Raw genomic sequence first — 14,546 nt, 5'->3', positions numbered from 1 at the left:
ATTTTTTAAGTGCTTACCATGTGGCAAGCACTGTACTAAGCACTTCTGGCAGGCACTTCGAGGGTGGCTGATACTGGGTATCACTAACTGGGGCAGTGAAGTATTTAAGGACTATTCATTCATCCAATCGTATTTATTGAGCACTTCCCATGTGCAGAGCACTGTACTTAATTCCCCCTCCAGTGGTCATACACTGTCGGCTCTAAACTGAACGCTCGCTGCGGGCAGGGAATGTGTCTGCTTACTGTTATACTGTCCTCTCCCAATCAATCAATCGTATTTATTGAGCGCTTACTGTGTGCAGAGCACTGTACTAAGCGCTTGGGAAGTACAAGTTGGCAACATATAGAGACAGTCCCTACCCAACAGTGGGCTCACAGTCTAAAAGTCTCCCAAGGGCTTAGTACAGTGCTCTAAACATAGTAAGTGCTCCATAAATAAGACTGATTGATAGTGCTGCTTGGCTTTTCTTGTCGGTGCTGTTAAAATGCTGTTTTGACCAAAGGGGCCAGGTTCTTTCTCTCCATTGCATCTGTTTCTCTCCCTCTCTCCCTTTTAGACTGCGAACCTACCTGTGGGCTACGGACCACATTTGAGTCGATGTCTTTCACACCTTCCCCTAGAGCTTAGTTCAGTGCTTCGCTCCAAGTAAACATTTAACAAAGGTCAGAATATCGTACCAGACTCCAACTTTCAGGGCACGGGATGCTCGGATTACGATTCCGCCCCCCACCCCAGCCCCCAAATCCTGTCCTGAAACCAGGAATGCTTATGTGGCCGGCGGCGGCATATTCCCAAACCGGATCTCTCAATTTGTTGAAACAAGAATTTTGCGCCGTTGAATGCTAAAGCGACAGACAAGTGATCACTCTTGAGATACTCTCCGAGCAACTTAACTGAAGCACTTTCTTAGGAAAGTAATTTGGTTCCATTTTCTCAGGGAAAAAAGAAGCTTTTCTAATTCTGCTGGAAAAAAAAAGCTTACAATATCACCCCCATTCTTAGTGGCCCATTATCTATGAAGATGTATTCTTTTGTCAATAATCTTCAGATTTGAAGGGAGTTGAACACGGCTTTCCACAGCTGCTTTTCCTTGTCCATTAAACTGTGCCAAGCTCTGTTGTTCCAATTCAGATGATTGAAAAGCAGCACGGGGGGTGGATTATCTTGTTCGAAGTCGGGATCTAGAACGGTACGTAGCCAGAAAGTATGGCTGCAAGTCAAAAATACGGAAGAAGGTGTAGTCGTTTACTCTTTGTGTCTTTTTTGGCTAGGCAGTTGCACTTTTCACCCTTCTCAAACTAGAGTTTAGGTTCTCGGTAAACTCCGAAAATTCACCTGAATCTCCCTCACACAAAAGAGGCTTCTCGTGGCTTCTAAGCAAGGTTGCTGGATTTGAGTTTAAAAGAATGCATTAAGCCAACTCAACAATGTTCCAAATCAAAGTGCAGATATTTCACTGCTGAAAGCGAAATGATATGATTCTTGATAAAAAAAAGGTACCTCAAAAAATTCAAAACTAATTTCTTAGGCAGTATGATTCTCAATATACACGTTCTTAAACAATGTTGTGCAGTATTTGCTTCATTAATCTTTGCTCCATCAACAGATATACCAGATGTACTATTATGGTCTTTGTTCTCATCTATGTAGGGGATGAGCCGATTATTTATCTCTAAACAATAGGAGTTCATGTACCACAGTGAGGATTTTTTTCTTTTAATCTGAGAGGCAATCACTAACAAGCTTCAGCTGGAAATGCTTGATGTAAAAAACAGTGGGAACCTGTTCCCTGACTCATAAACGATGTTCCTTCTGTTAACAACAGCAAATCAATTTCCAGCTGTAATTAATTTTTTAAATACTCATTATTTTTGTACCTTTGCAAGTTGGAACATTTCATCGACTGCTTTTCAACATTACCTCAAATGCCCGTTAGAGATTAGCTCCAAATATCGGCCCGCCAATCTCCACAATAAACGCCTTGCGTGATAGCATGAAAGACATCGTGGTTGACTTGACGTAAATTCTATTTTTCACGACAGCTTTGGTTTCAGAGGCTGAGATGATCCACCATTGGAGAGAAGATCCAGCACCCCCAGCAGTACCAATATCTTGGGCACAAACAGTAAGGTAAAATACTGCACTGAGGAGTTTAACCTATCACTTCTAAAGACTCTGGACCTCTAAAAATGATTGCGTCCCACTGCCCTGGACAAAAAAAAGGAAAACACTAACTTCTTCAACCCTTCAGTAGCAAGGATTGCCCCACTTTCAACCCCAAAGCACTGAAGCAGCACGGTTTATTGGATAGAGCACGGGCCTGGGAGTCTGAGGGTCGTGGGTTCTAATCCAAGCTCCACCTCTTGTCCGCTGTGTGACCTTGGGCAAGTCACTTCACTGTGCCTCAGTTACCTCATTGGTAAAAACGGGTTGAAACTGAGCCCCACACGGGATTTGCTTGAATCCACCCCAGTGCTTCATATGGAGCCTGACTCATAGTAAGAGCTTAACAAATACTATACTTAAATTATTACCGTTATGTAGTATAAAATTACTTATTTATATTAATGTCGGTCTCCCCCTCTAGACTGTAAACTCGTTGTGGACAGGGAATGTGTCTGCTAGGTCCACTGTATTGAACTCTCCCAAGCACACACAGTAAGCGCTCAATAAATACCACTAACTGACCGACTGACGGGGAGATGTGCTCTCAGCCTATTTATAGTTGGGGTACCTTTAGGTTAGCAGCCCAAAAGAGACGCAACCATTTAAGGAACCTGAGGGGAAAAAGCATTATTTCCTTTGCCGGCACTGCATGTTTGAGCCGAGGATAATAATAATAATGGCATTTGTTAAGCGCTTACTATATGTCAAACACTTATATGTCAAGCATGTTATGGGCAGGGAATGTGTCCTCTAGTTCTCATGTATTATATTCTAAGTGCTGGATTAGATACAAGCTACTCAGGTGGAACAGAATCCTTGTCCCACATGGGGCTCACAGTCTTAATCGCCATTTTCCAGATGAGGTAATTGAAGTACGGAGAAGTGAAGTGACACAGGGCAGACTAGTGGCAGAGCCAGGATTAGAACCCAGGCCCCTCTGTCTGCCAGGCTTGTGCTCTATCCACTAGGCCGTGCCATAGATGGGGCTCTGGTCAATCCGCCCTTCTTCATACCAGAGGAGAATTGGTAGAGGCTTCCCAAATCTAGTTTGTAGAAATTCTGAATTCAAGCCCTCACACACGGAGGAAGAAGCCAGCACTCCGAGGGGACGCTGACACTCTGGTGACAATGGGAGGGTCAGGAAGAAACCTGTGACCTCGAGTCTTGGTCAGTAAGTAAGTTACCAGGGTTTCCAAGCTGGAGGAGCCCAGCCCCTCTGAAGCTGAGGGGAAGGTGGCAGGATTGGATGTAGGGGTGGGAGAAACTCTCGGCGTGGCTCCCGGCTCTGAGATGCCTCCAGGAGGGAACACAGAATCCCAGTGGCGGGAATGGGTTTTTTGTTTTACCAAATTAACAATGGTATTTACTGAACACTTACTTTGTGCGGTGCACTATACTTGGGAGAATATAATACATGAGAACTAGAGGACACATTCCCTGCCCATAACATGCTTAGCGTCTCTACAAAGCGTTTACTATGTGTTGGGCACTGTACTAAGTGCTGGGGTGTATACAAGATAGTCAGGTTGGACACAGCTCATGTCCCACATAAGGCTCACAAAGTTAATCCCCATTTTACAGATGAGATAACTGAGGCACAGAGAAGTTACCTGTGGTCACAGAGCAGGCAAGGGGAAGAGCTGGGAATAGAACCCAGGTCCTCTGACTCCCAGTCCCATGCTCTTTCCAAAAGGCCACGCTGAGAGAGAAGTGTTTGCTGTGCCTGAGGGCTGCCCTGCTGAAGAGTTGGGCAATCCACAATCTATTCCCAACTTCCAGGGATCAGGCGGGGGCTCTGGATGGTGGGGGGAAAGGGGTGGGGGGGGAGAAAAAGGGGAAGGAGGGAGAGGGAGAGGAAGAGAGAGAAAAAGAGGGAAATATAGAGAAGACAGGAGAGAGAGAGAAGAGGAGAGAGAAGAGGAAAAGGGAGAAGAAGAGGAGAGAGAAGAAAAGGGAGAGGAAGAGGTGAGAGAAGAAAAGGAGATGGAAAGGAGAGAGAAGAGACAGAGAGGCAAGAAAGCAGAGAGAGAAGAGGGAGGGAGAAAGAAGAAGGGAGAGAGAGGGAGGGAGGGGGGCAGATTTTCTTTCCATCCCTGTCCTCAGTGAAGAGTCTGTGAGCCCTCATGAAAGTCTTCTCATCCAGGGTTAAATGATAACAAGGAACTGTGGTCAGGGCATCAGTAATGGTATTTATTATGCTCCCCCTAAAGGTGCTGTATTAAGTGCTTGGGAAAGCAGGGCCCAAAGCAGAGACACATTTCCTGCCAATCAATTAACCAATGGTAGTTATTGAGCGCTTACTACGTGCACAGCACTCCGCAGTCTCAGTTCACTGCTCCAGTTTGGCTTCTCCGCCACCACCTCGCACTCACTTTGGAGGAAATCATAAATAATAATGATGGTGTTTGTTAAGCGCTTACTGTGTGCCAGGCACTGTACTAAGCGCTGGAGTGGATACACGCAAATAGAGTTGGACATGGTCCCTGTCCTATGTGGGGCTCACAGTTTCCGTCCCCATTTTCCAGATGAGGTAACTTAGGCCCAGAGAAGTAAAGTGACCTGCCCAAGATCCCACAGCAGGCAAGTGGCCGAGCCAGGATTAGAACCCATGACCTCCTGACTTTCAGGCCTGTGCTCTATCCATCACACCATACTGCTTCTCTTCTCTCCCTCCACTCCACTCCCAATGGACTCCCTTCGGAATTGTTGAATCCACGAACCACCAAACCCACAAAACTCGACCCGAATTCACTCCATAACCTATCTAGACCCCATTCCCCAAACTTCATTCATTTCCTAAAAATTCTTCCTGATGCTCGGAGTAGTACAAGTGCGACGTAAAATTTACTCACAGCGATAAATTTTCCATAAAGTCATGCATACATATGAACACTATATTCAGAATATTTATTAGAAATACTGTCAGGTTTGGAGAGCAGTGGATATTATATATATTGCCTCGGGGAAAGACTAGTTACTGACATCATAATATTATTCGGAAGTTGAAAGTCTAATTTATGTCCTTTTTTTTGTTATCCCTAAGGCAGAATTGTACAAGTCACCTTTGAGCTATGGGCTTCATTTCCTGGAGTTCAGCACAAACTACTAAACAAAAAACTCACTTTACTGTACGATCCCTAGGGCCAAGTTGCTTCCCTGAATGATTTGAACAATAAATTTAAAGACTAAACTTTTCTTCAGTCAAGAAAGTGAAATCTTCAGGGCTTTTTAATTATCCTTCCTAATGGCTTCAGAGTAACATTTCCAACACTTTACCACGGGAGTCCCATGCAGGGAGACAAGGGAATAAGGATGGCACTGCCTTTTCAAAAAATGAAAAAGAATTCTCAAACCCTTCAAAACAAAACACGACCCTTAGAAATAAGGCGTCTTACCCAAGATGGAACTTCCATACTGGGAGAGTGCACTGTAACAATGGATTTGGGAAATCTAATTTATCGCACCAGTGGAGAGTGCACATTATGAGGGGATGCTCTACGATTTCCGGGGAGTAGGACTTGATGCCGTCAAACAGCAACCCTGCTGACCTATTCATCCCTCGAGTGGGCACTGAGGAAGATTCTTTTGCCATCACTGGAACAGAAAGATTCACGGTCTAAGGCACGAGAAAAGTGGAGGAGAGCCAAGATCAAGGAAAAATAAGTTCACCCACTAGACGCTGTGCTGTGATTTACTTCAGACCCTCTACTTCTGTTGAGATTTTGCCGACAGAACTGTATTTTACTCATCAATCCGATATGTGGCATAAATGTCTGGAAGTGCAGAGGAAAGTTGGAGAGGTGGAGAAAAGGCACAGGTTGTCTTGGTTTCAGAAGCTAGGAGGGATTAACAGAAAGCCAGAGACCGCCGTTTGGGTTCCACAATTATGAAGACATGATGGAGTCAAAATAGGATCAAAATCACATTCCAATACAAACTTTTCATGGCAATTTGTGAAGCGCTTATTATGTGTCTGGCATGGTACTAAGTGCCGAGGCAGAGACAGGCTAACAGGTTGGACGCAGTCTATGTCCCACATGGGGCTCACAGTCTTAATCCCCATTTTAAAGGTGAAGGAACTGAGGCACAGACACGTTAAGTGACCTGCCCACGGTCACACAGCAAACAAGCGGCAGAGCCAGGATTAGAACTGAGGTCCTTCTGACTCCCAGGCGCCAGGTCTATCCACTAGGTCATACTGCTTCTTTGCTCCTTAGTTACCCCAAAACATTTAAAGATAGAAGTCATCGTGCTATTCCTAGCCAGGTGCACTTCAAATGATCCATTTTTACACTTATAACATGTCAAACAAGAATCAAGTCATAGATATGTGGGCAGGAAAAAGTTTTTAAAAATGACGCTAGACTATAGTAAATCCAAAATGTAGTCATACATAATCCTGAAATGAATTTTCAACTAGTCAGGTAAGGCAGAAATTAAATGATCGGTGTGAAACGAAGGAAAGAAATGCATTTCAAAGGACTAAAATAAATGGTTTCACTAAAAGCTATTTCCTTTTTCTCATTTTGAGTGAATTTCACTACACCCTATTTTCTAGACCTAGCTATAGAATACAGTGTTATGACTGATATTCTAGGGCTTATCAAAAGGTTAATAAAATTGATGTGCCGAGGAAAGAAATATTTAGGCTATTACGCCTTCCATCTTTGCCCAAATATTAAGATCGAAAGTGGGTTTAAGCACTAAATATGCCTTTCACATTAAATGTTCACACTAAATTTTCTATTACAATGAGAACCTATAAATAAAGTCGTCAAATTTTCCCTACGAGATTTCAGCCCTTCCCTTCTTATGGAAGTCTGCTGCCAGTCTAAAGTAGTTTTAAAGTTCAGACTTTCAAGGAATCACACCCCTTAAGGATTCAGAAAAGAAACAATAAGAATATCCAAGAACAGTACAATTAAAGTTGATCTCTCCTCATTTGGCTGTGGCCTTCCCCCAACTAATTATAACATTACTGGGAAAATAAGAAAAAATGGACACATAAAATGAAAGAAAAATATCATGCAAGACATCCCGGGAAACTCAGACTGTTAAATACCCTTCAGGGTAAAATTAGCATTGTTTACAACACTGCAGTAGGACACAAAACACTAAGTCTATCTCAAAAAAAATTAAGATATATAAAATTGTAAATTTGTAAAAGACAGAGACTTTTTAAAGAGGTAATGAAGTCTATCTCAAAAAAAATTAAGATATATAAAATTGTAAATTCGTAAAAGACAGAGACTTTTTAAAGAGGTAATTAAAATTACTTCATTTGGAAGAAATTTCACCTGCACAATGTCTCATGAGTTCTCTGTTACAGCCATCTGGGAAAGAGGGGAAGAGAATATGAATGCCTTGCCTGTCCTACAGTGCACATACAGTTAGATGGGAGCCATTCATTTATATTTGAAAGGAAAGAGGATCCATGTTAATGAATATCCCCAATACTGAATCAGAAACATTGGATGAAGTCTTAAATTGCACTTCTAAGGCATGTGTATTTTTCAAACCAGGATATTCTCTGAAATTCTGAAATCTGCCTGCTTTCCCATCATTTATGGATGAGACTAACTCTGAAAAGTTAATGAGAAGGATTTTTATGTGAATTCAGCACAGATATGAGAAACTCTGAATATCAACTAAATAATTTAAAACCAAAAGCAGCCGTTACTAAGTTGATTACCGTTCTCAGTTGGATTGTAATGAACCTTACCGCTTAAACACACTGTTGTTATTTTTAAGACTTCACGGAGGAACAGACTTAAAGCAAACTGCAATGTTAATCAACTATGACTGTTAAAAAAATGGTTTTTAAATTTTTTACTAGTTAAAAGTGTACATTATAGTGTGCCTTCAGATTCCACCGGGATTTTAAAATGACAGAGGGCAATAAATATTCAGTCAAGGTTAGGTAAGGTTTAAAATTCACTGTTTCTATGACAACATAGCCAAAAAGAACATAGAAAATACTGGAGCACGGTCAAATAGAAAACACCCAAAACGAACTACCTTTTTGCTGGGATTTTTAAATTTACATTCCAGCCCCACTCCCTAAATGCATGTCTGTTTCTTTCTGATACAAAAGACTTAACATTTTTCTGAGACTTGCTCTCCCATTTCACTTTTGTAGATGAGCACACATGCCAAAGTGCACTGAAGATATCGAATTTGATTTAACCAATAAGTTCGACTTGTGGATCTGATGCTAAATGAAATCTTCAATTGTTCCTCTACCTCTAAAATTCCTAGTCATTAAAGGCAAGCATTATTTATGGTTTCCTTTTTTCACCTTCCCTAAACACTGATTATAACACTATTGCCATCTAGTGTGAATACGAAGTCGGCCCTTCACACACCTGGGGAGTTACCAAAAAATATTTTCTGTAAAACTCACCAACACTGACATTGTGTTGGGTATTGTATATACTCCAAGTTGCCCAAAGTATCCCTCTCAGGATCGCAACTTGTACTTCCCAAGCGCTTAGTACAGTGCTCTGCACACAGTAAGCGCTCAATAAATACGACTGATGATGATGATGATGATCTGGAGAGTTTCCAGTCCTCTACCACTCTCAGCTAGGGGAGGGAGAGTCAAGCAGAGGCCTACCCATTCCATTCCTACCTTGGGCAGTGGCTAGAGTCGAGGTCAGAGACTCAAGTTTATTGCGCGGAAGAAGGCAATAGTAAACCACTTCCAAATATTTTACCAAGACAACACCACCAGAACAACTGGAGAGGAAGAGTGCAGCATTCTGGCAGACACGTGTCCATGGCGTCGCTATGGGTCACAGACGACTCATTCATTCAGTCGTATTTATTGAGCGCTTCCTGTGTGCAGGGCACTGTACTAAGCGCTTGGGAAGTACAAGTTGGCAACATATAGAGATGGTCCCTACCCAACAGCGGGCTCACAGTCTAGAAGCTCGACAGCATAAGATAGGACATGTCCAAAGCATCTTCTAGTCTAACTGGCAAGAGAGATCTGTAAAACCGGGCAGGTTTGCTTGGGCGTTTTTCCCCTTTTTTTTTTACTTCCTTGTGGGCATAAGGGTACAATTTCCTGCCCGGGATTCCTGTTGTCACCTTGAGACTGAGCCATGAACCCTTGAGGTACAATGTGGGACCATATAGCTCCTAGGTCTGGTGGAAAGGAAGGTGAAAATGGGCTGGGGAGGTTCTTAAGAATATTCCTGACCTTAGGCATTTCAACTCTCAAATTAAGGTTTCTCAGTGAAAACTGCTTATGTATTTAGACTAACCCAGAAAAAAATTTCTCACGATCTAACAGCAGTTTTTCCCAAAAAGAAACAAAAAAAACCTCAATGGTGTGCTGAGCTGTTGTACACTTACAAACATTATTTAATATGACACAATGCCATTCATGAAGGCAGAAGGCAAGTTAATTTTGTTTGTTTAAATAGTACTTGTTAAGCACTTACTATGTGCCTGGCACTGGGGTAGATGTGAGATAAACAGGTAGGACTCAGTCCCTATCCTACATGGGGCTCACAGTCTGAATCCACATTTTACAGATGAGGTAACAGAGGCTCAGAGAAGTTATGTGACTTGCCCAAGGTCACACAGCAAACAAGTGGTGAAGTCCGCATTAGAACCCCAGCTCCTCTGACTCCCAGGCAAGGGCTTTTTCAATCAATCATTCACTCATTCACTCAATCAATCAGTCAATCATATTTATTGAGCTCTTTCTGCAGTGCTTGGGACAACACAATGTAACAATATAACAGAGTTGAAAGACACATTCCCTGCCCAAAATGAGTCTGCAGTCAAGAGGTGAAGACAGACATTAATATTAATAAACTAATTACGGCTATGTACAAAAAGTGCTGTGGTACTGAAGTGGCAAATCAGGGCAACAAAGAGGGAGTGGGACAGACATTAATATAAATAATTTATAATATGCAGTTTAAAGATATATACGTAAGTACTGTGGGGCTTATTTCTCTGCCTCTCAGCTACCTCATCTGTAAAGTGGGGATTGAATATCTGTTCTCCTTCCTAGAATGTGAGTCCTGTGTGGGACAGGGAATGTGTCTGACCTGATTATCTTATATCGTCCCCTGCACGTACTACAATAACACACTGTAAGCGCTTACATTATTATTATTTTTATTAATAACAATTTGTTTTTTTAAAAAAGGCTCCTTGTGGGACTGGGATGTGTCCACCAACTCCGCTATATCTTACTCTCCCAAGTGCTTAGTACAGTGCTACAATGATGCCTGTCTCCCCATATAGAATGTAAGCTCGCTGCGGGTAGCGAATGAACATGTCTACAAACTGCTGCACTGTAATAATAATAATAATGATGACGGCATTTGTTAAGCGCTACTATGTGCAAAGCTACTCTCCCAAGTACTATTATACTCTCCCAAGAGCTTAGTACAGTGTTCTGCACAGTCAGTGCTCAATAAATACCACTTATTGATTATGACCCAGTAATGGCATTTCTTATGGGGGGGATGCCACATTCTCATGAGCTTCGAAAGCAGGCCTAGATCTTTCCTAACTCTAGCCTTAAATCAGTTTCAGCACCTAAGAATTCATCTATTCATTCATTCGATCAAATTCATTGAGCTCTTATTGTTTGCTAAGGTGCTGGGGTAAATACAAGCTAATCAAGTTGGACACAGTGGCTCACAGTCTTAATCCCCACTTTAGAGATGAGGGAACTGAGGCACAGAGAAGTGAAATGACTTGCCCAAGGTCACACGGTCTACAACTGACGGAGCCAGGATAGAACCCAGATCCTTCTGACTCCCAAACCTGTGCTCTATCTGCTGGGCCATCCTGCTTCTCTACTGTGTGTGGACCACTGTACTAAGTGCTTGAAGTACAAGTGGTTCTACAGTATATTGTGTAGAAATATTAATGAGGATCCTGGAAAGAGAACTTTAACTAGACTAGATTTTTTAAAAAATTGAAAGAGTTAAACTGCCATACTCTCTTTGGATTTAGAAAGTGCTTGTGTCAATGAGTGTCTTCCTGGATTTTATAAACCTGGGTTTCCTGTCCCCCCCACACCTGGATCTGCCAGAATGAATATTTCAATACATGTTTTGGCTAAAATAATAATAATAATGTTGGTATTTGTTAAGTGCTTACTATGTGCCAAGCACTTGGTAGATATAAGGTAATCAGGTTGTCCCATGGGGGGGCTCACAGTCTTAACCCCCCATTTTACAGACGAGGTAACTGAGGCCCAAAGAAGTTAAGTGACTTGCCCAAAGTCACATAGCTGACAAGTGGCGGAGCCGGGATTTGAACCCACGACCTCTGACTCCAAAGCCCGGGCTCTTTCCACTGAGCCAAGCTGCTTCTCTACATCTTTAGGGAACGAAAGAGAGTTCTTCTGACAGCGTGAGCCTGTCTGGATACAGAATAACACATCGCTGGAAGAAGCCTGCAAGCAGTCACAAGGCACTGGAAACCTCACAAGTTTTCCTTAACACGGGGTTTTGTGAAAACAAACCTGGGAGTGTTAGATGAACTCGGATGGATCAAAAAAGATATTTTTCACCCCAGTATCTCATCTGAACTTTGTTTCCAGTGAGACAGCATTCTGTAATTTTCGGGACCTACTGAGGAATCCATTTGCAAGGCCTGAAAAATCCCACTCGCCATTTTCCTTCGAGGGTGAAGCTTTCTCCAGCAACATGTCAATAGCTCACGTGCTCTCCGACTGCTAGAAAAGTTCCCTGGATTTGCTTTCCACATAGAATTGCTGCCATCTAGTGAATTACAATAGAGAATAGACACTCGAGAACAAGATTACATTGTAAATTTTAAAGGCCCTAATTGATTTGGGCCTGATTACATTTCTCTTCCTTCCTAAACTCTTCTTGATGACTTCATTTTACCCAAAAGAAGGCTGCTGCGCATCGTAACAATGTCAGTGGGTATGGACCATCATACGTTTTTCAAGGAAGCAAATCTCTAAGTCGCAAGGAGAGAGGTTCAGTTTTGATGATAATAATGATGGCATTTATTTTTAGACTGTTTTTTATTCTAGACCTTTTTTTTAGACTTTATTTTAGACTTTTAGACTGTGAGCCCACTGTTGGGTAGGGACTGTCTCTATATGTTGCCAATTTGTACTTCCCAAGCGCTTAGTACAGTGCTCTGCACATAGTAAGCGCCCAATAAATACGATTGATGATGATGATGACGTATTAAGCACTTACTATGTGCAAAGCACCGTTCTAAGCGCTGGGGAGGTTACGAGGTAATCAGGTTGTCCCACATGGGGCTCACAGACTTAATCCCCATTTTACAGATGAGGGAACTGAGGCCCAGAGAAGTTAAGTGACTTGCCCAAAGTCACACAGCTGGTAAGTGGCAGAGTCGGGATTAGAACCCATGACCTCTGACTCCCAAGCCTGTGCTTTTCCCACGGAGCCACGGACGGAATAATTAAAATTTCCAAAACTGGGATTCATTCCATAATGAAACCACTGCTGGATAGAAAATTCAGGACTCTTGCTTTATCGATATTAGCGACGTACAAAACACAGTTCATGCTGAAAATCTGTTTTTGCCTTAAAATTTCCAACACGATGGAACGCAGGCCACTGTATGTGAATTGACAAAAGATCAAATTCTCCAGGGGCCCGAAATTCAAAATTGCTGACAAGCCATTCGTTTTCCACTTTTCCCACAATACCCTTTCTGCTTGAACATGAATTACCCTACGCTGTCAGAAATAACGAGGCCTGGGATTTCATCTTAAAGACGGTGGCATTTTCGGGAACTTGCAGAGGATGATTAAAAGCCACCTATATAATTAAATCTTCACTCACCTGGGAAAATATATTGGCCGTTGGAGCAACTCTGTTGTCCACAATGCTGTATAATATGGCTAACAGTCTGTCCAGCGGGAATGGCTTTGGTCCAAGGAGATGATTGCTCGTCTGCAAGAAAAACGATCAATTCAATGGATTTTTTTCTTGGGAATTCAAGAGCTTATTTACTCTCCCGTATCTCCCCCCAAGGCAACATACCTCAACTTTTACTTTTGGAAAAGGGCCAGTGGTAGCCCACAGAAAAATCACAAAAACTCTAGAGTCTAAAAGTCTCTGGTAAGTTCTATTTGAGCCCAAAAGACGCTAGGCTTGAGTCTTTTGGGTCAAGATATTGCAAGCAAGCGTTTACCGAGTGGCGGCGGGGGGGCAACAGAGGGGGACAGTGGTGGGTTTGGAATATTTCTTGAAACCTTCCAAAATGGCTCCTGTCTTTCAACTCCCTTTGTCAGTTCGGGCACGCTTCCAGGCAAACGGATCATTTTTTCTTATTCTTTCCAATGGCATTTTCTCCATCTACCTGCCTTAGAGGCAGTGATTTGCTCTTAGCCCAGGCCAAGTAACGACTAACGGCAGGCTAGTGGGGAAGAATGTTGAGTAGGGGAGAGAGTCGAGTTTATTCGATTTTTTTTCTCTTCTAAGTGCTATCACTGTGACTGCATGTTGTTTTTCGAGATTTAGCAGATGTCTCATTGCCCTCTGGGTTATTTTCATGTCTGTCATCCTCCGCAGACTGGAAGTAAATTGAGGCAGGGAACGTGTCTACCAACTCTTACTGTACTGCTCTCTCCCAGGCACCTAGTACAGTGTTCGGAATACAGTAAATGCTCAATATATACTACTGATTGGCTTCTATGTCCTTTCATTTCTTCTCCCTCTCCCTCGCTGAAAGTCTGTTCCCCCTGTTCAGGCCTTTTTTTATACATTGCTTTGTCTGTAGTCTGATGATTTTACACTTGTAACTTACTCAGTATCCACTCTTTGAGGTATACGTTATGCACTTTCCGCCCGAAGTGCTGGGGTAGATACAGGTTAATCAGGCTGGACACAGTCCTTGTCCCAAATAGGGCGTGCAGTCTTAATCCCATTTTATAGTTGTGGTAACTGAGGCACAGAGAAGTTAAGCAACTTGCCCAGGGTCACACGACAGACAAGTGGACTAGACCAGGTTTCTTCCCCATGAAATTTCAGAATTAGTATTGACTATTTCCGTTCTATTTCCGTGCAGTCGGCGGCTGTGTTTTAATAGTTTGTAATTACCATCATGTCACCATTGCTCACACCTCCCACTCGTCCCTTCATCTTTCATTACCTCCTCACATCCCCCGGCTCCCGGGCAAATCGAAGCAAAACAGTTCTGTCGCTCTCTGTAACATCGATAGGATGGAAAGGGATCGGATCCCACCATTTATACGGAGCGGACGGCGAGCTTGGAAAGTTGGAATAGGCATGCGTCAGGTCACGCTCCCTGAGGTTGGGCAGCGGACGTGGGAGGGGGGTCGGTACAGGAGAAGCGGTGTTGCCTAGTGGATAGGGCACGGGTCTGGGAAT

The 14,546-nt window shown here is 42.8% G+C and overlaps 1 protein-coding gene across 2 annotated transcripts in view; it reads right to left on the bottom strand.

Moving 5' to 3' along the window:
• ORC5 (origin recognition complex subunit 5) overlaps positions 1 to 14,546 on the bottom strand; it is a 96,757-nt gene that overhangs the window by 30,601 nt on the left and 51,610 nt on the right. For both annotated transcript variants that reach the window (XM_038741494.1, XM_038741493.1), the window contains exon 12: positions 12,996 to 13,106. In XM_038741494.1, the coding sequence (XP_038597422.1) occupies positions 12,996 to 13,106 (111 nt within the window). The remainder of the gene's footprint in view (positions 1 to 12,995; positions 13,107 to 14,546) is intronic.

This window comes from Tachyglossus aculeatus (assembly GCF_015852505.1).
Source record: "Tachyglossus aculeatus isolate mTacAcu1 chromosome 12 unlocalized genomic scaffold, mTacAcu1.pri SUPER_6_unloc_1, whole genome shotgun sequence".
NCBI classification, from domain to species: domain Eukaryota; kingdom Metazoa; phylum Chordata; class Mammalia; order Monotremata; family Tachyglossidae; genus Tachyglossus; species Tachyglossus aculeatus.
Note: the sequence above shows the minus strand (reverse complement) of the source record. Positions and strands in the feature narration are given on the sequence as shown.